This window comes from Aythya marila, assembly GCF_965140915.1.
Source record: "Aythya marila genome assembly, contig: HAP1_HAP1_SCAFFOLD_154, whole genome shotgun sequence".
In the NCBI taxonomy this organism is placed as follows: Eukaryota; Metazoa; Chordata; class Aves; order Anseriformes; family Anatidae; genus Aythya; species Aythya marila.
The window spans coordinates 749,454-772,612 of record NW_028137218.1 but is presented as its reverse complement, the minus strand read 5'-3'; the positions used below and the strand labels follow the sequence as shown (position 1 = coordinate 772,612).

The following is a 23,159-nucleotide window of genomic DNA, read 5'->3' as shown; positions in this document are numbered from 1 at the left end:
GCTGGCTGTGAGGTCACTTCTGTCCCAGCCCCTGTCTGGACAACAGCAGGGAGGCAGAGCCTCTGAGGTCACAAAGGCTTTCAGGAAGCTGCCCCCAACAGGGTGACACATTTGGGGAGGCCAGGGGAAATCTGGGTGAATAAAGGTGGGAAATTTGGGGGAGAGAAGAGGGACTTGGATAACAGAAAGGAAAGATCTGGAAGAGGTGAGAGGGGTTCAGGCAAGGCTGTGCTGCTGCAACACTTACTAGGAAAACATCCATGTCAAGCCCTCGCAATATTTCTAAGCAGTAACTGTAAGCCCTACCCCTACATCTAAATGCTATCCCTCTCTCTGCAAGGAATCCATTACTCTTACTCCTAACCCCAAATCTCACCTGGCGTGGGTTAGCCAAGTCCCAAATCCATAAGGCCTTACCGTACACTCTTAGCTCAATTCTCACCCTATTCCTCAGCCTTTCATCCCTATCACTGAATTCCAGCCTTAACATGATTCCTCAACAGAGCCCTGAAGAAAATCCCAACAGATAACATCGTCTCCACACTAGACACAGACTAGAAGCCAACACAGTAAACACAGGCCTCCCTCTAATACTCTGCCCAAACACTAACCCTGGAAGGCAAAATCCAATCCCTAAACCCTAACCTTGTTGCAGGAAGCACGGCCAAAAGCACGACAGACACCATTAGAGTCAGATCATGCCCCATTTTATTGCCCGAATAGCCTAACTTTTATAGTGAACTTAGCAGGGGCGGACAGTGTTTCACACAAGATTATTGGTCAAAAGCACTCAGACAAACACTACAAGAAAACAACCCCACTTGCAAGAAAACAACCCCCTTGTGATTAGCAGTCACATAGACCTTGTCCTTTAGGCCAGCTACTGGTAACAATATTTTCCTGAATTCCTCAATTGGGCGATGTGGGAATACTGTCATGGGAACTTCTCATAGTTGCCCTGGTAGCTTGGTTTGCTCAGCTACAGCAAGCCATGAGATTCAAAAATCCCTCAACATAACCTGAACACCTAATTCCCAAATTCTGCATTCCTGTGGTCTAGTCACCTAACTGAAGCAGTTTGGCCTCATGAAGCTGAGCAGGGCATGAAAGGTCCTGCAGTAATCACTTGGTCTTGGAGGATGCAGGTGAGGTGACATGGATGTGGTCAGGTCACAGGACTTAAAGAGGAGATGGGTGAGGATGTTCTGCTGAGGTCAGCTGTCTCTCTGGGTCTCAGGAGGCAGAAGGAGGCCAATGGCTATGCAGGTGGCACGTCCTTGGTAAAGGTGGAATTACTTCTATGAACTAAAACTGGAGGAGGCTATCGCAGTTTTTTAATTCAACATAGGCCTTATGTGTTACATAGCCTTGTGCCAGCTCTTTGCCTCTGGCTAAATTGCACTTCAAGCCCTGCGTCAAATATGCAAATTGAAAGCTACCTTGAGAGTCAGGGTTGGAGAATGTTCTACTTGACTGGGGATAAAATAAAACTTAAATAACATCTTTGGATTTGGTTAAAAATGAGCTTGTTAAGCAGCACTGGCAGCTTTATCATAAGAAATGGCAGTATTTGCTGTAAGCGGTGCCTAAAAAAGACATGAAACTACTTGATCTAATTGGAACCATTTCATAATATGTTCATTTTAAACATGGGCAGCAAATTCTATCGGTATGGCAAGAGCACTTTATCAAGAGAACTTTGTGATGCTTAGGTGATGATTTCTACCATTTATTATTACAGCTGTGGCAAAGATAGCGGTAAACTTTTACAGTTTATTTCTCCCAGTAGAATAGACACATATGGTCACAATTACATATATGGTTATCACCATACCATAAGAACCTTGTTTTAGTATCTTAAAATATCAATAATTTAGGCTGAAACATACTAGGTTGGTATACCTCTATATACCTATAGCTGAAGTGTTTGGAAAGTTTCAATGCATCTTTTTACAAGAATGGAGGTAGAAAACCTGTTCTAAGGTTGGAACTGTTCTCCAACAAAATTAGTGTTTGGATCGAGCACTTGGAATTCATCAGCAAGTTTATCTAGTGTTAAGGATGGGGCTTTCAACACTTCCATTAGTTACTTCAAATTTGATCAAATCACAGTTGCTGAAGATATTTCTGGAATGAACTGTTTGGGTCAGATGACTCAAACATTTATTTTTTTTTCTCATGGTAAATATTAATATAGAAATTAAAAATACGGAAAAAAAAATGTTTTTAATGCCATGGAATCTTGTGCAATCTTTATGACTTCTCTACGTCTTTCTTCCTGCCTTCTCTGTTTTTATTTTTATAGTTGCCTGAATATTTACCTGGGTGAGTTACGTTGCCCTGCTAGCATTAGCAAGATTTGATTATGTGCTTAAAAGTTGATTCGGATTTTGTATCTGTCCCATTTTTCAGTGATCAATACCCACTTCTTTTGAAATCCTGTTGTTGATGTTTATGAAAAGACTTATTTATTGACAAATGGTACTCCACTGTGTCTAAGGACTTCCAGAATGCTTCAACCTATGTGTCTTGAATAATGTTTTTATTTTAGACTATTAGAAAGCTCTATAGCACATTATCATTCATTAATGGAAATAGCATTCAGGTGCATTATATTAAATAAATATTGTGTTTATTGTATTTATTTGAGTCATATGTCAAAATTCTGGAACCTATAATGTTACAATGCACACATGTTACTTGATCTCCACCTACTATATTTTACCACCAGCAGTTATTGCTATGAATACTGCACCAAACATACAAAAGAGTTGCATGAACTCTATCATACAGGAAAATTATAGGTGGGTGTCAGAGCACATTCTCAAAGCTTGTTTGACTATTACTTGAATTCTACAGGCTGGAAATACTGCACTGAGCACTTTGGGGAGCTTTCCATACCAGAGCAGAGTTAGTGCATGCCCTGAACCAAGCTACAGTATCTCTGCAGAGGCCCCTTGGTCCTGGAACGTCCAAGGTGTGTGTCACCCAATGTGTCCTGTAGGGAAATGCACAGGTGTGCAGAGGTGGCCTGTGGTAGTGCAGTCCCTGTTGCTCTGGGATGTGTATGGGTGTGTTTGGGTTTTGTACAAACACCTGGGCTGGTTTCTAACCTCCCACCTAAGCACAACTGAGGAATAGCTTAAACTCTGCCAAAACCCTCCTTGTTTTATCTCATCCATGGAGGGCAGAGCCAAAAAAACTCAGAGCAGTTCTCCCAGGGTTTGTCTCTGCTAGAAGGCCTTTATGTGCCTTGCCATTGCCAGCTCATGGGTCTGTTGCTGCTTGTCTGGGCTCTGATTTTACTTTGTGGGTGGGAGGTTGTATTGGACTTCCATGGAAAGGGTTTTGTAGCAGGGGGCAGCTGCAGGGCTGGTGTCTGTGAGGAGAGTCCAGAAGCTGCCCCTTCTTAGAGAAGAGCCACTTCCAGCTGGCTCCAAAAGGGACATGCAGCTGGCCAAACTCAGCCAATGAGTAATGCTGTTTGTACATCTGTGAGAGCTTTTTAAAGAAAGGGGTTGAAAATGACATGAGGGAATAGCTGGGAGAGAAGACTGAGAAACTGTGAGAGAAAACAACCCTGCAGACACAAAGGTCAGTGAAGAAAGAGGGTGAGGTGGTGCTCCAGGTGCTGGAGAAGATGTTCCCCTGTGGTGCACCATGTTGGAGCAGATCTCCACACTGCAGCTGATGGAGGACCCCATGTGGGAGCAGGTAGATGTGGCCTGAAGGAGGCTGCGGCCCTTGGAGAGCCCCTGCAAGAGAAGACTCTGTGTCAGAACTGTGGAGAGGAGCCCAGCTCTAGACAGCCCCTCACGTTAGGGACTTTCTTCTGAGGAGAAACTTATATCAGCCATTTGACAGATGCTGCACAGGCAAGGACACGACTCAGGATGGCATCACCCTTCAAGAAGGAATTACCTTTGGGATTCCCTCAAAGGATAGAATTCCTGTCTGTGTCACAGCTTGAGTCACTGCACTGTGAATGCTGACTGAGGTCCCACCGTGACAGATGCAACCTCATGCTTCCCTGCAGCCACCCCTCCAGTATTCCTGAATTACCATTGACAATGCAGACTCAAGCAAACAGAGACAAAAGGGAATGCAAGAATGCCAGTGCTGTACAAACTCAACAACAATGATACATGCTAGCAAGTAACTGGAACATGAGCTGAGAACCAGCTCATAACAAGCACCGAATTCATGCTTAGTTGGTTTGAAAGGACTGAGCACAGGGCATCACAAAAAGCCTAATAGAAGGAGCTACATCTTCTCAGTGTGGACTCAGTAGCAGCAGCCCTGCAGAATGACAACCCATCCGTCTGCTCATGGCTTGGACAGGTGTACAGTTTGCTGGCTGAAGAACTGTCTGGATGGCCATGCTCAAAGAATCTGAGTGAAGAGAGATCAATCCAGTTGGTGGATGGTTGTGGGTGGCATTCCCCAGGCCTCTGTACTGGGTCCAGCTTTGTTTACTATTTTGATGGATGATCTGACTGAGAGGATCAAGTACACCCTTAGTACATTTGCAGATGATAACAAGTTAGTTGGGACAGTTGATCTTCGTGAGGAAGGAAAGCTTTTCAGAGGCATCTGGAAAGGCTAGATTGATGGACTGAGTCCAATCACATGACATTCAACAATGCTTCTGCACTTGGGTCATAACAACCCCATGCAGTAGCACAGGCTTGGGGAAGAGTGGCTGGAAAGCTGTCCAGAAGAAAAGCACCTGGGGATGTTGGTCAACAGCCAGCTGAGCATGAGCACCCACCCCCTGTCATGTGCAGGGACTCTGACATCTTCCAATAGATCATCTGTGCTTATGAGGTCACTGTCAGCTGAAGATCTGATAGGCCACGAGCAGGCCCATGGCAAGTTGAATGTTCCTGCGATGCCAGTGGTGCCTGAGTAGCTGACAGGCCAAGAGCAAACATGGCCTGTGCTAGATGCTGGGAGGACCCTGGTGCTTGAGAAGCCAGGAGGCCAGGAATAAGCACATGGCTTGTGTAGGTCTGTGGGGAGGTCATTGGTGATCAAGTAGCTGATAGGTCAGGGCAAGGCCCATGCATTGTACCTGTGAGGCCACTGGTGCCTGAGGAGCTGGCAGACCAAGAATTTGTGTAGGTGTTTGTGAGGTCATTGCTGTCTGAATACAGGCCAGGAACAGGCCCATGGCAGGTGAAGATGCTATGGCATCACCTGGAGCTGGGTTGAATCGAATTTTGAAATATCCTGCTCTGGAAATAATTGAAGATCAGTGAGTCCAAATTCAGGCTTCAGAATAAAAATAAATTATATGTATCTAAAAAAATATAAAATATTTATATCAAAAATATTAATATATAATGAATGTATATATTTATAAATATACATACGTTAAACATTATATGTGTAAGTATAAAAACTCATAATATTTAATGCAATATAACATATATTATTTAAATAAAATAAAAATAAAAATATATAATATAATATAATATAATATAATATAATATAATATAATATATGTAGTATAATGTATAATGTATAATATGTAATAAATATATATCATATATCATAAAATATATAATATATAATAACATAGCACAACATAACAATAAATATAATGTATTATAATTCAATATGATATGATTTAATATGATATGATACAATATAATATATAAATGAAATATATATTTTTATATGTATTTATAATATATATTTATTTATTTAAAATTATTTATACATATATATAAAACTGTATGTCTGAGAGTATTGTCCCAACACTTCTTGGACTCTGCCAGGCTTGGAGCTGTGAGGAAGCTGGGAGGCACCGCAGGGCCATGCCTGGGCATGGGGCCAGGAGGAAACCACCGTCTTCCTGCCCGGGCGCCATGTCACGTGGGCTGCGGTTTGTGCACCTGCAGTGGCAGGCAGGCTCCAGCTCCCGACCCGCCACGGGGAATAACGGCCCCTGGGTGACACGCTGAGAGCCAGGGAGACGCCTGAGGCTCTGGGCTGCAGCTCTGCTGCCAGGGCAGGCCCTGGACCAGCTCTGGCTGCTGCCGGGACCCCACAGGAGGCTCCCTGGGGAGGGACGGGGCAGGCAGCACCCCCATAATGGGGCTCTGGCCCTGCCCAAGGGCCTTTCCCAGCTGCTGCTGCCAGCACAGAGGGGGCTGTAGCAGGGGCAGGGGCTGGTCCCTTCACAGCCTGACACAGCCCTGCTGCAGGACCAGCCCCGTGGATCCCATGGCGCAGAGACGGCCGGACAATCACACCTTGGGCTCTTGGATGCTACAGCTTAGGAGATGCTCCGTGCTCCCACAGCAGGCTGCAAGGGGTGTCAGAGCCAGCTGCCCCCACACCCAGCCCTACCCCACAATGATCTCCCACCGCAGTGACGTGAGAGCCGCAGCGGAGCCGTCCCTCATATATGGTCATGAAGAGCGCTGGAGAAGTTCATTGGAGAGCTGGGCTGCGTCGGAGGGGAGATAAGTGCCGATAACTTCTAAAAAGGTGCTTACTGCTTTGATTGGCTCCTCCTGCAGCTGGGACAGCATCTGCACAGATATATTGCCCTCCCATCATCGCCGTTTCACTGTGGGTCCTCAGAAACTCCAGCAGGAGGACCGTGCTGTCAGGACAGGAGCCTCAGGATGGGGACAGAGGGACTCCTGTCCCCTTGGGTGCTGTGGCTGTTCCTCTGGGTGCAGCCTTGCAGAGGTAAGTGCCAGCTGCTTTATTCAACAACTTGTGGCCAACAGGCAGCAGTGGGGTCATTGGGATCCCTCTGGGAGTGGGGTTGTTTTCAGGTACCACTGAAATGAGAGGCAGAAGGTTCTCTGTCTCTCAGCCCTGTGCTTTAATCTATTCCTCTCTGGGTGGGAGAGGGTAAACCATTTGCACAGCTCCCATGATTATGGCTGCCCATGCCTGTCTGCATTGCCAGACTCCTTGTCCTTAAGGTACCCTTTTGAGACCCCTTGTTCCCCAGGACTTTAGCTCTGGAGCTGGAGGGGGCCCAGGTGGTGGCAGTGGCCCTTAGTGATCTCCAGGGCACATCTATTGTCTGGGGTGCCCCAGCGGGGTTGTGTGCCACTCCCTGCCCCTGGGATCTGAGGACACCCTGACCCCAAGAGCACAGGTTGTACCCCATAGAGAGAAGCAGACTGGGGCGTGTGCATCCAGAGGTGACAGAGAGGTGTCCTACTGGTGCCCTGGCCAAGTTCAGAGGATGGGCTGAAAGCAGGGATGAGGAGGAATGCAGGCTGGGGAGGAACCTTGTGTTTGACTCGGTCCCCCCTGAACAGAGAGGAAGCCCCAGAGGTTTTGGTGTGTTTTGGAAGTTCCTGGGGCAGCTGATGGACAGATAGAAGTATGGGTATATGGCCATGTAGCCTTTCAGAGGGTGCTGAGCTGGGAAGGAGTGGGAGCCCTGTGCAGGACTGGGGGTGGTGTGTGGGTGGGCATGGGCAGGAGCAGGGGTAGGGAGCCACTGGGATTGGAGGAGGTGCTGAGGACTGTGGGGCAGTGAATCTCACAAAAGGAATAGAGCTCTGCACTATCAGCCCAGCTCTGCCCCTAAAGAGAGGAGGGATCCCCAACACCACATGGGATAGCCTGTAGGGACAGGGCTCCCACCCTGGGGATGGTGACTCTGCCTGGGCAGGGGGCAGTTACAAACCGAAGTTGTGCGGCTCGAAGCTCTCCTCACCCTTCTCATGTTGGTGTTTGAAGGGGCTGCAGAGGTGAGGCTGGCGGATGGTGACAGGCGCTGTGCTGGGAGAGTGGAGGTGAAACATCATGGCCAGTGGGGGACCGTGTGTGATGACCGCTGGGACATCTTCGATGCTGCAGTGGTTTGTAGGCAGCTGGGCTGTGGGGTTCCTCTTGAAGCTCTTCAATTAGCACACTTTGGGAAAGGATCTGGTTCCATTTGGATGGATGACGTTCACTGTAATGGGACTGAGTCTGCCCTGTCTGACTGCACACACAACGGATGGGGTCAAACAAACTGCGATAACACGGAGGATGCTGGAGTGACATGCTCAGGTAAGGACTGAACTTGTTCCCTACCTCTGGGATGAGGACGCTTCTAAGGGACCTGGCTGTGAGCTCAGGAAGCAACAAGTGGACACCAGAACATGGCTCTGTGTGTCAAGTTGCATTCTGAGCTGGGTCTGTCACTCCTGGTGTCCCTTGTCCCTGGGGAAATGCCAGTGGGAGCACACCCAACCTGGACTTGAAGCTGGAGCAGACAAGCCTGGGGAGGTGCCCGGAGCTGGGAGAGGAAACCCCTCACCCTTACACATTGTGCTGCCTGGTTCCCATTTTTCTCCTCCATTCACCCAGGCCCTGTCTGGCAGGCTGGTCCCTATGCCAGGGGAATCTAGAGCAGCTCCCCCAGCCACCAGCAGCCTCAGGGAAGGGCGTGCAATGGCCCAGGACTTTTGGGTTGTAACCCCAGCAGACAAGAGAACCTCGGCCAAAGCAGAGGGGCTGCTCAGAGGACAGGAGCACTGGGCTTGGGCAGAGGAGCAGGGTGGCAAGCAGCACCCTGTTCCTATCCCGGGGTCACCCCATGAGAGCCAGCCCCCAGGGACATGGCCCCTCCAGGCCATGCTGACCTGCTGCCCAGCCTCTCCTACCTGCCCTGTGCCGCAGGGGCTGTGCCAGCACCTCCTGGCTCTCCTCGGTGCCTGCCCTCATACTGGGAGCTCATGTCAGCCCAGGGCTGCTCTCTGCCTGCTCTTTTGCTCCATGTGTGGTGGTGGCTGGGGTCGTCCATGCCCAGCACCACACTTTGTCCCTACCTGAGGACCCCCCTTTATCTGCTCCCCAGATGTGCCCCATGTAACAACAGCACCCCAAGAGCCCCAGCAGCCCCTGGGAACAGGGGGCTTTCTGGCAGCTCCAAGGGGTTCCTCAGCGTGGCCTGAGCCCAGCAGGGCAGAGCCAGCTGCAGCAGCACCCAGTGCCTAGACCCATTTCCCTGGGCCCACGAGCTATAGGTGCTTCATTGATGGGTCTGGGACCAGGCAGCCCAGGGACTCCAAGCAACAGCAGTTTTTCTGAGCAGTGCCTGTCGTTGGGGCTGGGAGAGAGGGCAGCCCATGAGTCTGGGCAGGTTTCTGAGGATCAGCAGGGGGGCACTGAACTCTTTGTGCCGTCAGCACCCACAAAGAGCTGCTGGGCTGGCCGTGGGGCTCTGCATGCGGCCACCTCAGGGATGAGGTGGGAGGTGGGCACGGAAGTGCCAGAGGGCTCTGGGAACTCACAGGTCTCCTTGGTTGCTCCAGGATTTGTGCGGCTGGTCGGAGGGGACAGCCCCTGCTCTGGAAGTGTGGAGGTCTACGACAGGGACCAGTGGAAAGCTGTCTGTCACTCCCACTTTGGTGCCAAAGCTGCCGAGGTGGTGTGCAGGGAGCTGCAGTGTGGCACAGCCCTGTCTGTCCATGGGGCAGCTCAGCTGGGAGAAGGGGCCAGTCCTGTCTGGGACAGAGAGCTGCAATGTGTGGGGAATGAATCCACCATCCTTTACTGCCCCTGGGGGGCCCCCAAGGACAAGGCCTGTACCCACAGCAATGGCACTCATGTCACGTGCACACGTAAGGACTTGCGGTGGGATGATGGCCACTGGGGCTGTGGTGGGGGAAGGAGAGCAGGGTGGGCACTGGGCTGTGCTGGGTGGGGGACAGGTGGGGTGAGGTGGTGGTCTGCAGCCCTAAAATGAGAGTGCTGCAGGAGGAGAAAAGCACGCTGTCCCTTTGGCCTCTCCTGCAGATCCTGTGGGACCAAGAGCACAAATGTGGCCTCTCTCACCCTCCTTTGTCCCCAGAGTACACAGGGTTCAGGCTGGTGAACGGCAGCACAGCGTGTGAGGGCAGGGTGGAGGTGGAGGTGCTGGGGACGTGGGGGACCCTCTGTGCCTCCCGCTGGGACCTCTCGGACGCCCACGTTCTGTGTCGGCACCTCGGCTGTGGCTTTGCTGAGTCCATTCCTGGAGGAGGGCATTTTGGGAGAGGAACTGGCCCCGTCTGGAGAGACTCGTTCCACTGTGACGGCACTGAAGCCCACCTGGGGCAGTGCCTGGTGACTGCCCTGGGGGCCTCGCCGTGCTCCCAGGAGAACGCTGCTGCTATCATTTGCTCAGGTGAGTGCTGGGCAGTGCTGCAAAGTCCATTTGCCCCTGGTGTGTGACTTAGCCACCCACAGCTTTGGACCCTATGGCAGCACCAGGCTGAATTTCTCCTCTCACCAGGCCCAGCTCGCCACATGTCTGTACGGTTGGTGGGCGGAAGAAGTCGGTGCGACGGGCGCGTGGAGGTCTTCCAGCACGGGACGTGGGGCAGAGTCCTGGATGAGCAGTGGGACATGCAGGAGGCCAGCGTGGTGTGCCGGCAGCTGCAGTGCGGAGAGGCAGAGGCAGCCTACACCCCCGTGAGGGCTGAGCGAGGACGAGGCCCTGTGGGGCTGCGTGGGGTGCGGTGTGCAGGGCACGAGGCTGACCTGAGCCTCTGCAACACCTCCCTGCCCGAGAGCATGACAACAACCAGGATCACAGAGGACGTTGGGGCCGTGTGCCGGGGTGAGTGGTGCTGCACGTCCTCCAGGTATGAGGCTGGGAGGGCAGCCAGCCCCTGACGGCCGGGGTCCTTGCCGCTGCAGGGAGCCGGCGGGTGCGGCTGGTGGACGGGGCCGGGCGCTGTGCCGGGAGAGTGGAGATCTACTACCAGGGGCGCTGGGGCACCGTCTGCGACGACGCCTGGGACCTGGCCGACGCCGCCGTTGTTTGCCGCCAGCTGGGCTGCGGAGGGGCCCTGGAGGCAGCCGGCTCTGCTCGGTTTGGGGAGGGCTCCGGGAAGATCTGGCTGGATGGCGTCAACTGCTCCGGGGCCGAAGCTGCTCTCTGGGACTGCCCTGCCGAGGCCTGGGGGCAGCACGACTGCAGGCACAAGGAGGACGTGGGAGTCATCTGTTCAGGTCTGTGCTGGGAGTGGGGAGGGGAGCTGGGGCGTTGGAATCTGGGGTGAGGGTAGAGCCAGTTAGAGCCAAGGCCATCAGTGGCTGACATCCAAGGACGTCCCTGGGGCCTTTCCTCCTTCCAGAGTTCATGGCCCTGAGGCTGGAGAACAGCAACGGCTGCTCCGGGCGCCTGCAGGTTTTCTACAACGGGACGTGGGGCAGCGTTTGCTCCAACTCCATGACCACCGAGATGGTGTCACTGGTGTGCAAGGAGCTGGGCTGTGGGAATGAAGGGGACTGGGAAATAAACTATGCCAAGCTGTCTGGCACTGCGTGGCTGGATCACGTGGAGTGTGGGAAGAGCAACAGCTCCTTCTGGCAGTGTCCCTCTGCTCCCTGGAATCCGCAGTCATGTGATGACCTCCAAGAAGAGATCCACATCACCTGCAATGGTAAATCTGAGGCATCAAGGCACCAGGTCCACTTCCCCAATGGGTATGGTGAAATGCAGAGAAGGAACCCAGAGGGGCTTTGACTTCCTGCATTAGACCCTGTTGCTGCTGGTGGCACAACGGTGACTTCAGCTCTTGGAGTCACCCACGTCCAACAGCAACAGTCAATGGCTGGGCTGCCATCAGCTCCTGGGTTTTGGTGCCTTTGAGAGGTGCCTGGGGAATGTGATGGATAGGAAGAAGTATGGGGCTAGAGTCATGGGGCTTTGGAGAGGGTTCTGGTCAGGGGAGGAGTGGGAGCCCTGTGCAGGACTGGGGGTGGTGTGTGGGTGGGCATGGGCAGGGGGAGGGGGCTACTGGGGTGGGAAAAGTTTGTTATGAGGACTCTGGGGCAGCAAATGGCCCAGGAGGCCTGGAGTTGGGCACCCCCAGATCAGTGTAGCACATGGGTAGAGGAAGGACCCCCCCAACACCTCAGTGACAGTCTCTGGGAACAGGGCTCCCACCCTGGGGATGGTGACTCTGCCTGGGCAGGAAGCACTCGCAGGCCCACATTGTGCGGCTCGCAGCTCTCCTCACCCTTCTCATGTTGGTGTTTGAAGGGGCTGCAGAGGTGAGGCTGGCGGATGGTGACAGGCGCTGTGCTGGGAGAGTGGAGGTGAAACATCATGGCCAGTGGGGGACCGTGTGTGATGACCGCTGGGACATCTTCGATGCTGCAGTGGTTTGTAGGCAGCTGGGCTGTGGGGTTCCTCTTGAAGCTCTTCAATTAGCACACTTTGGGAAAGGATCTGGTTCCATTTGGATGGATGACGTTCACTGTAATGGGACTGAGTCTGCCCTGTCTGACTGCACACACAACGGATGGGGTCAAACAAACTGCGATAACACGGAGGATGCTGGAGTGACATGCTCAGGTAAGGACTGAACTTGTTCCCTACCTCTGGGATGAGGACGCTTCTAAGGGACCTGGCTGTGAGCTCAGGAAGCAACAAGTGGACACCAGAACATGGCTCTGTGTGTCAAGTTGCATTCTGAGCTGGGTCTGTCACTCCTGGTGTCCCTTGTCCCTGGGGAAATGCCAGTGGGAGCACACCCAACCTGGACTTGAAGCTGGAGCAGACAAGCCTGGGGAGGTGCCCGGAGCTGGGAGAGGAAACCCCTCACCCTTACACATTGTGCTGCCTGGTTCCCATTTTTCTCCTCCATTCACCCAGGCCCTGTCTGGCAGGCTGGTCCCTATGCCAGGGGAATCTAGAGCAGCTCCCCCAGCCACCAGCAGCCTCAGGGAAGGGCGTGCAATGGCCCAGGACTTTTGGGTTGTAACCCCAGCAGACAAGAGAACCTCGGCCAAAGCAGAGGGGCTGCTCAGAGGACAGGAGCACTGGGCTTGGGCAGAGGAGCAGGGTGGCAAGCAGCACCCTGTTCCTATCCCGGGGTCACCCCATGAGAGCCAGCCCCCAGGGACATGGCCCCTCCAGGCCATGCTGACCTGCTGCCCAGCCTCTCCTACCTGCCCTGTGCCGCAGGGGCTGTGCCAGCACCTCCTGGCTCTCCTCGGTGCCTGCCCTCATACTGGGAGCTCATGTCAGCCCAGGGCTGCTCTCTGCCTGCTCTTTTGCTCCATGTGTGGTGGTGGCTGGGGTCGTCCATGCCCAGCACCACACTTTGTCCCTACCTGAGGACCCCCCTTTATCTGCTCCCCAGATGTGCCCCATGTAACAACAGCACCCCAAGAGCCCCAGCAGCCCCTGGGAACAGGGGGCTTTCTGGCAGCTCCAAGGGGTTCCTCAGCGTGGCCTGAGCCCAGCAGGGCAGAGCCAGCTGCAGCAGCACCCAGTGCCTAGACCCATTTCCCTGGGCCCACGAGCTATAGGTGCTTCATTGATGGGTCTGGGACCAGGCAGCCCAGGGACTCCAAGCAACAGCAGTTTTTCTGAGCAGTGCCTGTCGTTGGGGCTGGGAGAGAGGGCAGCCCATGAGTCTGGGCAGGTTTCTGAGGATCAGCAGGGGGGCACTGAACTCTTTGTGCCGTCAGCACCCACAAAGAGCTGCTGGGCTGGCCGTGGGGCTCTGCATGCGGCCACCTCAGGGATGAGGTGGGAGGTGGGCACGGAAGTGCCAGAGGGCTCTGGGAACTCACAGGTCTCCTTGGTTGCTCCAGGATTTGTGCGGCTGGTCGGAGGGGACAGCCCCTGCTCTGGAAGTGTGGAGGTCTACGACAGGGACCAGTGGAAAGCTGTCTGTCACTCCCACTTTGGTGCCAAAGCTGCCGAGGTGGTGTGCAGGGAGCTGCAGTGTGGCACAGCCCTGTCTGTCCATGGGGCAGCTCAGCTGGGAGAAGGGGCCAGTCCTGTCTGGGACAGAGAGCTGCAATGTGTGGGGAATGAATCCACCATCCTTTACTGCCCCTGGGGGGCCCCCAAGGACAAGGCCTGTACCCACAGCAATGGCACTCATGTCACGTGCACACGTAAGGACTTGCGGTGGGATGATGGCCACTGGGGCTGTGGTGGGGGAAGGAGAGCAGGGTGGGCACTGGGCTGTGCTGGGTGGGGGACAGGTGGGGTGAGGTGGTGGTCTGCAGCCCTAAAATGAGAGTGCTGCAGGAGGAGAAAAGCACGCTGTCCCTTTGGCCTCTCCTGCAGATCCTGTGGGACCAAGAGCACAAATGTGGCCTCTCTCACCCTCCTTTGTCCCCAGAGTACACAGGGTTCAGGCTGGTGAACGGCAGCACAGCGTGTGAGGGCAGGGTGGAGGTGGAGGTGCTGGGGACGTGGGGGACCCTCTGTGCCTCCCGCTGGGACCTCTCGGACGCCCACGTTCTGTGTCGGCACCTCGGCTGTGGCTTTGCTGAGTCCATTCCTGGAGGAGGGCATTTTGGGAGAGGAACTGGCCCCGTCTGGAGAGACTCGTTCCACTGTGACGGCACTGAAGCCCACCTGGGGCAGTGCCTGGTGACTGCCCTGGGGGCCTCGCCGTGCTCCCAGGAGAACGCTGCTGCTATCATTTGCTCAGGTGAGTGCTGGGCAGTGCTGCAAAGTCCATTTGCCCCTGGTGTGTGACTTAGCCACCCACAGCTTTGGACCCTATGGCAGCACCAGGCTGAATTTCTCCTCTCACCAGGCCCAGCTCGCCACATGTCTGTACGGTTGGTGGGCGGAAGAAGTCGGTGCGACGGGCGCGTGGAGGTCTTCCAGCACGGGACGTGGGGCAGAGTCCTGGATGAGCAGTGGGACATGCAGGAGGCCAGCGTGGTGTGCCGGCAGCTGCAGTGCAGAGAGGCAGAGGCAGCCTACACCCCCGTGAGGGCCGAGCGAGGACCAGGACCTGTGGGGCTGCATGGGGTGCGGTGTGCAGGGCACGAGGCTAACCTGAGCCTCTGCAACACCTCCCTGCCTGAGAGCCACCCTGCAACAGGAATCATGGAGGACGTGGGGGTCGTGTGCCGGGGTGAGTGGTGCTGCACGTCCTCCAGGTTTGTGTCTGGGAGGGCAGCCAGCCCCTGACGGCCGGGGTCCTCGCCGCTGCAGGGAGCCAGCGGGTGCGGCTGGTGGACGGGGCCGGGCGCTGTGCCGGGAGAGTGGAGGTCTACTACCAGGGGCGCTGGGGCACCGTCTGCGACGACGCCTGGGACCTGGCCGACGCCGCCGTCGTTTGCCGCCAGCTGGGCTGCGGAGGGGCCCTGGAGGCAGCCGGCTCTGCTCGGTTTGGGGAGGGCTCCGGGCAGATCTGGCTGGATGGCGTCAACTGCTCCGGGGCCGAAGCTGCTCTCTGGGACTGCCCTGCCGAGGCCTGGGGGCAGCACGACTGCAGGCACAAGGAGGACGTGGGAGTCATCTGTTCAGGTCTGTGCTGGGAGTGGGGAGGGGAGCTGGGGCGTTGGAATCTGGGGTGAGGGTAGAGCCAGTTAGAGCCAAGGCCATCAGTGGCTGACATCCAAGGACGTCCCTGGGGCCTTTCCTCCTTCCAGAGTTCATGGCCCTGAGGCTGGAGAACAGCAACGGCTGCTCCGGGCGCCTGCAGGTTTTCTACAACGGGACGTGGGGCAGCGTTTGCTCCAACTCCATGACCACCGAGATGGTGTCACTGGTGTGCAAGGAGCTGGGCTGTGGGAATGAAGGGGACTGGGAAATAAACTATGCCAAGCTGTCTGGCACTGCGTGGCTGGATCACGTGGAGTGTGGGAAGAGCAACAGCTCCTTCTGGCAGTGTCCCTCTGCTCCCTGGAATCCGCAGTCATGTGATGACCTCCAAGAAGAGACCCACATCACCTGCAATGGTAAATCTGAGCCATCAAGGCACCAGGTCCACTTCCCCAATGGGTATGGTGAAATGCAGAGAAGGAACCTAGAGGGGCTTTGACTTCCTGCATTAGACCCTGTTGCTGCGAGTGGCACAAAGGTGACTTCAGCTCTTGGAGCCACATATGCATACCAGCAGCTCTCAACAGCTGGGCTGCCATCTGCCTCTGGGAGAGGCAGTGCCATCTCCAGGAGAGGTCTCAGAGGAGGCTATGTGGGCATGGGCAGGAGTTTCCCCTCCAGGGACAGCCTCCTGCTGCTCTGTGAATCAGGGACCATGTGGGGATGCACACTCAATTCTATCCGTGTGTGTTCCATGAATGAACGGGGTTCTGCTGCTGCCCTGACCTAGGCAGCAGGGGCACATGCAAGCAGAGGTCAGCCCTGCTCTCTTCTGCACAACCCCTAGAGCAGCCCTTTTCAGCCCAACTTCTCTTTCCTTTGGGACATGGACAGAAAGGACACAGGTAGCTGCATGCCCCAACTCCACCAGGTGCACAGGTAGGGAGCTACCCCTGCGCATGCCCCCCTCACCTGGCAGGGCTGTCCCAGTTGTCCCGGTGCCATGGGAGGTCGCTGCTTCCTCAGACAGGGAGAAGATCCGTGCTGTGGGAGGCAAGGACAGCTGCTCAGGCAGAGTGGAGATCTGGCACCGCGGCACCTGGGGGACGCTGTGTGACAATGCCTGGGACATGCGGGATGCCGAGGTGGCATGCAGGCAGCTGGGCTGTGGCCCTGCAGTCTATGCCCTGGGCCAGGCTGTTGCTGGAGAGGGGACAGGCCCCATGTGGCTGATGGAGTGCAGGGGGACGGAGCTGTCTCTGCAGGACTGCTGGGCCCAGCCAGGGGACAGCGGTGCCTGCCAGCATAAGGCAGATGCGGCTGTGCATTGCTCAGGTGAGCAGTGGGGCTGGGAGACATGGCTGGGGGCTTGGCAAGGAGCTGGCTTGAGTGTCTGCCCTGCTGGATCCTGGCATGGCCCCGCTGCTGGCCTGAGCAAGGGTGTTCCTGCAGAGTGGGGGGCTGGTGTTGGGTGGGGAGCAGCCTCAGTGGGGCTGGATGTGCCAGCACATCCCCTGGGCTGCCTGCACTGTCCTGTGAGCAGCCCAGAGCAGTGGTGCTGGGCCCTGTCCTTGCCACCCTGCCTAGCCCCAAAGGAGGGACAATTCAGTTGGCACATGCTGCGGCCATCTGCCAGGGAGGCTGCCTGGTGCCACAGCCCCAGCCTCTCAGCCCAGCTCTCCTTCTGCTCCCCTGCAGCTGCACCCAGGACATCAATACTCCCCCCACAAGCAGGTAAGCTGTCCTTCCCCCAGGGCTGGGTCTGCCCACAGAGAAGCTGTGACCTACAGCCAGGGGAAGGGGCTCCTTGCTGGGCTGTGAGACTCCCAGGAAATTGAGGGAGATGGGAGAAGTCTGTGATGGACCCAGCGGGGTGGGAGCTGCCCCATCACCCAGCCCTGTCCCCCCCAGCCCCTGCTGCCTTGTGTGGTCAGGAGTGGCTTATCCTACCCCCAGCCTCTTCCTTGTCTGATGCTGCCCCTGCCATGTTCCTGCCCATGCAGATCCCCCACGGAGCTGTCCGACCACCAGCAGCGAGAGACTCTCGGTGCCTGTGGTCATCTGCATCATCCTGGGGGCCCTCCTCTGCCTGCTCCTGGCCCTCCTGGCTGGGCAGGTGCGAAGTGCCAGGGCTCGGCGCAGAGGTGGGTCCTTCCCCAGTGGTCCTGGGGGGGAGATGCCTCCTGGCAGGGCTGGGGGTGTTGGTGTCCTGGGGCACAGAAACAGAGCCGTGTGCTGCCTCCTGCCCCATGTGCTGCCCCACTGACTGACAGACCAACATCAAGGGATAGAGAGAGCCCAGACCCTGGGGCATCAGTTCTGGGGTGAGGAGAGAAATGTGAGAGCTGGGCTGGGTGAGAAGGGGAAGATGCACTGCTGGCAGTCCTCTGAGCAGCTCTGGAAGGAGGAGCATGGGGCAGCGGGGTCCATCACTGTGGTGTCAGCCACCCCCCAGCAAGACACGGGCTGTGCTTTTGATGTGTGGGGCAGAGATAGAGCAGCTCCATGAGAAGGGGAAATGAGGGAATTGGTGCAGGGTCTGCACTCGGACATGACCCAGGGACCAAAGGGGCACAAGGGCTGTTTCCAAAGGGATGGTGCAAGGCTGATGCTGCCCCAGACCATCTCCATGGGGATGCTGCCCTCCATGGGGATGTGGCCTCAGTGCCAACACAACGCAGAGGGGCTGTGCTGTGGGGACAGCCCTGTGCTGGCCTAGGGAATGGGGCTGAGGGAACCCAGTGGGGTCCTGTCCCTCTCTGCCCATTCCCAGACCTGCCCTGCCTCTGTCCCCAGGCTCTGGGAGAGCTGGGGAGCCCTTCCCTGAGGCCGTGTACGAGGAGATCGCTTACAGCCTGGTGTGGGAGAAGCAGCCGAGGTTCAGTCTCTCAGGTGGGTGTATGTTCATGAAGGGGATGTTTCTCCCTACCCCAGACCAGGGCTGTCCCCTGCAACTCCTGCCAATGGTCCCTGAAATGGTTGGACCATGGGATCTGTGGGAGAGATCCAGGTGTTGGCCCCCACAGAGGAGCTTCCTCCACACCAGCTCTGCCCATCCCAGAGGGGACAGCCCCTCTCTGCCTGGCCCTGCACCCTGGGGACATCCAAGGGCTGAGCGAAGGGGCTGTGCCAGGGCAGCTCTGGGAGCCCCTACAGGATGGGCTCATCCCAGGGTATCAGGGGTGGTCTCCCCCCCACTCTGACCCAGTGCTGTGGTTGCCCATCCCCAGCAGTGCTGACCACAAGATGGGGCAGCAGGGCTCATCCCACAGCACCCACTGCAGCTCTCTGCAGCCTCCTTTTCAGAGGGGTCCCTGCCCCAGCTGAAGCCCTACCCCAGGCACAGAGAGGAGGAGGATGGTCTGGGGCCAGCCCCAGGGATTGGAGGGGGAGGGAGAGGAAGGGCTCTATCTCTCCTCCCAGAAGACAGACAGACAGCAGTGCCACTGAGTGCCACCATCAGAGCTGGAAGGACGAGGGCTCTGCTTTGGCCCTGACACCAGCAGCATGTCAGCCCTGTGTCCCCACACACCCTTCCATCCTCTGCTCTGCAGAACGTCTCTTCTCACTGCCACCACCTCTCCTCTCCTTTCAGATGTCCCTGTCCTGCCTGGAGGTGACCCAGTGGATGGCTACGATGATGCTGAGGAGGTTTCTGACCCTGGGGAGCATCCTTTCCCTGGGCAGGGGGACTGGGAAGTGCCCAGGACACCAGAGGAAGGAGATGGGCCCAGGAATACAGCCACAGGTGAGAGGGCATTGCAGCATTTCCACTTCCTAGGTGCCAATCCCAGAGCCAGGAGAATCCATGAAATATTTAGAGCCTGATCTCCTGACATGGAGAAACTGTCCTGAGATATTTTGGGGGGCTGGGAGAATGGGCCAAATGTCTCAGGCTGGTGTGGAGGGGGAAGGTGTTGTACAGCCCTGAGGAGCACCCCACAGGCCCAACCACAGCAGCCTGCCTTGATGCTTACAGAGGGAAGCCTGCGCTCCCGGAGAAGTGCTGGGCACCCTGGAGCTGAGGGAGACACCTTGTCCCCTTTTCTGGTACACATGTGCTATGACGATGCTGAAGAGGTGTCTCTGGCATGTCCCCATGAGGACACCCAGGATGTGACACCAGAGCCCCGTGCACAAGAGTTCCAGAGCCCCAGGCCAGCAGAGCCCAGCCCTGCCAAGCAGCTGGGTGCAACCGGAAGGGAGGAGAGCCTAGTGCCACTGGGAGAGCCGTGAGTGCCAGGGAACGGTCTCCCTTTTCCAGCAGTCTGCAGACACACATGGGTATTTCCCCTCTTGGTATTCCCTGTTTTTGTGCTTTGTGTTGGCAAATGTTTATATTAAAACATTCTGGGGGCTTTGCCCCAGGTCCAGTGTTTTCCTGCCCAGGTGTTGGGGTCTCTCTCTGAGGCTAACCAATTGGAGTAGAGCTCAAAGATGCAATAGTGGGGAATGGTCATTTCTTGGGACCAACAGGGTTGAGATCAGGCTGGAGGGCTGCCACAACCCCCAGTGCCTAGACACTATTCCTACTGACAGAGGCATTTCCATCCTGCCAGCCACAGGCAGTTTCCAGCAAAAGTGGCTCTATGTGATGTCCCATGATGCACTCGCTGGTAGCACCCATCTTCTACAGCCTTGGGCCCCCGTGGAACCCAGGGATGACTGTCCAGAACCCACAGACAGAAGAACCTCTCCTGCAGGATCAGAGTGGTGAGAAGTGTTGGACCCCTGGGCAGGACTTGGTACCTATACTGCCCTCCCTGATCCTGCTGGTAGGTCCTCCCCAGCTCTTCCTCAGCAGGCGCCTCTGTTGCAGGCTGAGAGATGTTTTTGGTAGTAGGGTGGTGGGCTGCAGGGGGTGCTGGATGGTCTGGAACATCTGTTTGATCCATTTGTGTCAGCTGTCCTAGCTGTGTCAGGGACACCTTCCTCAAAATCAGGTTGCTCAAAGCCCCATCCAGCCTGGCCTTGAATGCTTCTAGGGATGGGACACCATCCAACAACCTTCCTGGGCAACCTCCTCCAGTGCCTTACCACCCTCAGAGTAAATGATTTCTTCTGAATATCTAATCTCAATCTACCTTCTTTGAGTTTAAAGCTATTTCCCCTTGTCCTATTACTACATCCTCTAATAAATTCTCTCTCTCCAGCTTTCCTTTATGCCCTCTGGAGCTACTGGAAGGTTGCTCTACGTTCTTCCCAGGGCCTTCTGTTCTTAATTCCCCCTCTTCTCCCTCTTCATAGGAGAGGTGCTCCAACCCTCTTATCATTTTTGTGGCCCTCCTCTGGACTTACTCCAATGGGTCCATGTCATTCTCACGTTGGGGATCCCAGAGGTGAACACAGTAAGTTAAGTGGAGTCTCACAAGAGCAGAAGAGAAAGTGAGAATCATCTCCCCTGACCTGCTGGCGATGTTTATTCTGATGCAGCCCAGGATTTTGCTTTCAGGGCTACAAGTGCATATTGCCTATACACATTGAGTTTTTGAAGCATCATACTCCCAGGACCCTCTCCACAAGGCTGCTCTCACTCCCTTCTCCACCCAGCTTGTATTTATGCATAGGACTGCTTCAACCCATGTGTGGGACTTTACACTCAGCCTTGTTGAAGTTCATGAGTTTCACACAGGCCCACCTCTCAAGCCTGTCATGGCCCCACTAGATGACACCCCTTCCCTCCAGCACATCAACCTCACCACACTGCTTGCTGTCATCAGCAAACTCGCTGAGGGTGCACTCAATCCCACTGCCCATGTCACCAACAAAGATGTGAAATAGTGCCGGTCCCAGTACCAAGCCCTGAAGAACACCATTTGTAACAGATCTCCACTTGGACATTGATCTGTTGACCACAATCCTTTGAGTGTGACCATCCAGACAATTCCTTATATCCACTGAGTGGTCCATCTGTCAGATCCATGTATCTCCAATTTAGAGACAGGAATGCCACATGGGATATGTCAAATATTTTGCACTAATCAGGTAGATGATGTCAGTTACTTTTCTCTTACCCACAAACACCGTAAGACCATTGCAGTAGGCCTACAGATATGTCAGGCACGCTATGCCCTTAGTGAAGACATGTTGGCTGTCACCAATCACCTCTTTATTTGTCATATGCCTTAGCCGAGTTTCCAGGAGGATCTGTTCCATGATCTTGTTGGGCTCAGAGGTGGGTCTGACTGGGCTAGACTTCCCTGGGCCTACTTTTATTCCCTTTTAAAAAGTGGGGGTTATGTTCTCTGTGTTACAATCAGTAGAAACTTCACTGCACAGCCACCACTTTTCAAATATGACGAGTAGTGGCTTTGCAACTTCATCTGCCAGTTCCCTCAAGACTCTGGGATTCATCTCACCTAGTCCCGTGGACTTGTGCACCTTCTGATTCCTCAGATACTCCCGAAACTGATCTTCTACAGTAGGTGGTTCTTCTCTCTCCCAGTCCCTGCCTTTGCCTTCTGGGACTTGGATGGTGTAGCTGGAGCTATTCCAGTGAAGAATGAGGCAAAGAAGTCATTGAGTACCTCAGCCTTCTCCACATCCCGGGTAACCAGGTCTCCTGTTTCCTTCTGGAGAGGGTCCATGTTTTCCCTAGTCTTCCTTTTATCACTGATGTACTTATAGAAGCCCTTCTTGTTGCCCTTGAACTTCCTATCTAGATTCAATTTTACCATAGCCTTAGCTTTCCAGACTTGATCCCTGGCTGCTCAGGTCTCTGCATTCCTCTCAGGTTACCTGTCCTTGCTTCCACTTTCTGCAGCTTTCTATGGTGGTTTTATACAGGTGGGCATCTGAGCTTCATCACAGCTGCTCTATCACTCCCCCTCCTCTAAGGGAAAGGAGGAGAAAATATGATGAAACCAGTTCAAATGTTGAGATAAGGACATGGAGATCGCTTAATAATTATCATCATGGGCAAAACAGACTCAGATTAGGAAGATATTAAAATTTACTGTCTACTACTAACAAGCTAGAAAAGTGAGAAACAAAGGAAAGAAACCCCAAACACCTTCCCCCTATCCACCCTCTTTTATCTCCTCCACTTAGGCAGCACAGAGGAATGGGGGAATGGGGCTTATGGGCAACCTATAGCACTTTGTCTCCACCGCTCCTTCTCAGTCATTCTCTGCCCATGCTCTATGTTTGGGTCCCTTCCATGGGATGCCATCCTTCCTGAACTGATCCTGAGTGGGCTTCCCACAGGCAGCAGCTCTTCAAGAACTGCTCCAGATATGGCTCCGAAGCATGGGTTCCATTCATCATGAACAAACTGCTCCAACCTTGTCCCCCGTGGGCAGCAGCTCCTGCCAGGTCACCTGCTCCCGTGTGGGCTCCTCTCCATGGGCTACAGCTCCATCCTGGAATCTACTCTGGTGGGGTTCTCCACAGACCGCAGCCTCCATCAGTGCAGGTCCATCTGCTCCACCGTGGTCTCCTCCATGGACTGCAGCATGGAGATCTGCTCCACCCTTGTACTCCATGGGCTGCAGGGGGACTACCTGCTCCACCACGGTCCTCAACACAGGTGGCAAGAGAGCTTCTGCTCTGGCACCTGGAGCACCTCCTTCCCCTGCTTCACTTGGCCTCTGCCTGGCTATTTATCACTCCTCTCTCTCCCAGCTGCCATGTAGCAGCATTTATTTATTTATTTAGTTAGTTAGTTAGTTAGTTAGTTATTTTCCCTTTCCTTAAATATTTCCTTAAATATTCTCTCAGAGAAGCACAGACAACATTGCTTATTGGCTCAGCTCTGACCAGCAGCAGGCCCCTTATATAAGATGGGACAACTTCTGGATTCTTCTCACAGAAAGAAAGAAACCGCCTGTGTGAGCTGGGGTTGGAGCCCAGTGCTGTGAACGGTGGTTGCACGGGGCTGATCTAGGACCCCCTG

The 23,159-nt window shown here is 54.9% G+C and overlaps 2 protein-coding genes across 2 annotated transcripts; both read left to right on the top strand.

Annotated features, from left to right (window-relative positions):
* Nucleotides 1-7,703: 7,703 nt before the first annotated feature.
* Nucleotides 7,704-20,832, top strand: LOC309891057 (antigen WC1.1-like; the record flags this gene model as incomplete). The annotated part of the gene is made up of 11 exons (XM_082785446.1): nt 7,704-8,034; nt 14,103-14,417; nt 14,532-14,852; nt 14,933-15,247; nt 15,373-15,724; nt 16,245-16,600; nt 17,269-17,409; nt 18,062-18,157; nt 18,861-19,013; nt 19,886-19,978; nt 20,816-20,832. 11 exons carry the CDS (start codon nt 7,704-7,706, stop codon nt 20,830-20,832), a joined length of 2,490 nt encoding a protein of 829 aa, XP_082641572.1.
* LOC309890996 (scavenger receptor cysteine-rich type 1 protein M130-like) lies at nt 9,712-13,203 on the top strand (the record flags this gene model as incomplete). Its single annotated transcript, XM_082785394.1, has 5 exons — nt 9,712-10,135; nt 10,250-10,570; nt 10,651-10,965; nt 11,091-11,442; nt 13,107-13,203. The coding sequence occupies 5 exons, from the start codon at nt 9,712-9,714 to the stop codon at nt 13,201-13,203; spliced, it is 1,509 nt and encodes a 502-aa protein (XP_082641520.1).
* Nucleotides 20,833-23,159: the final 2,327 nt, after the last annotated feature.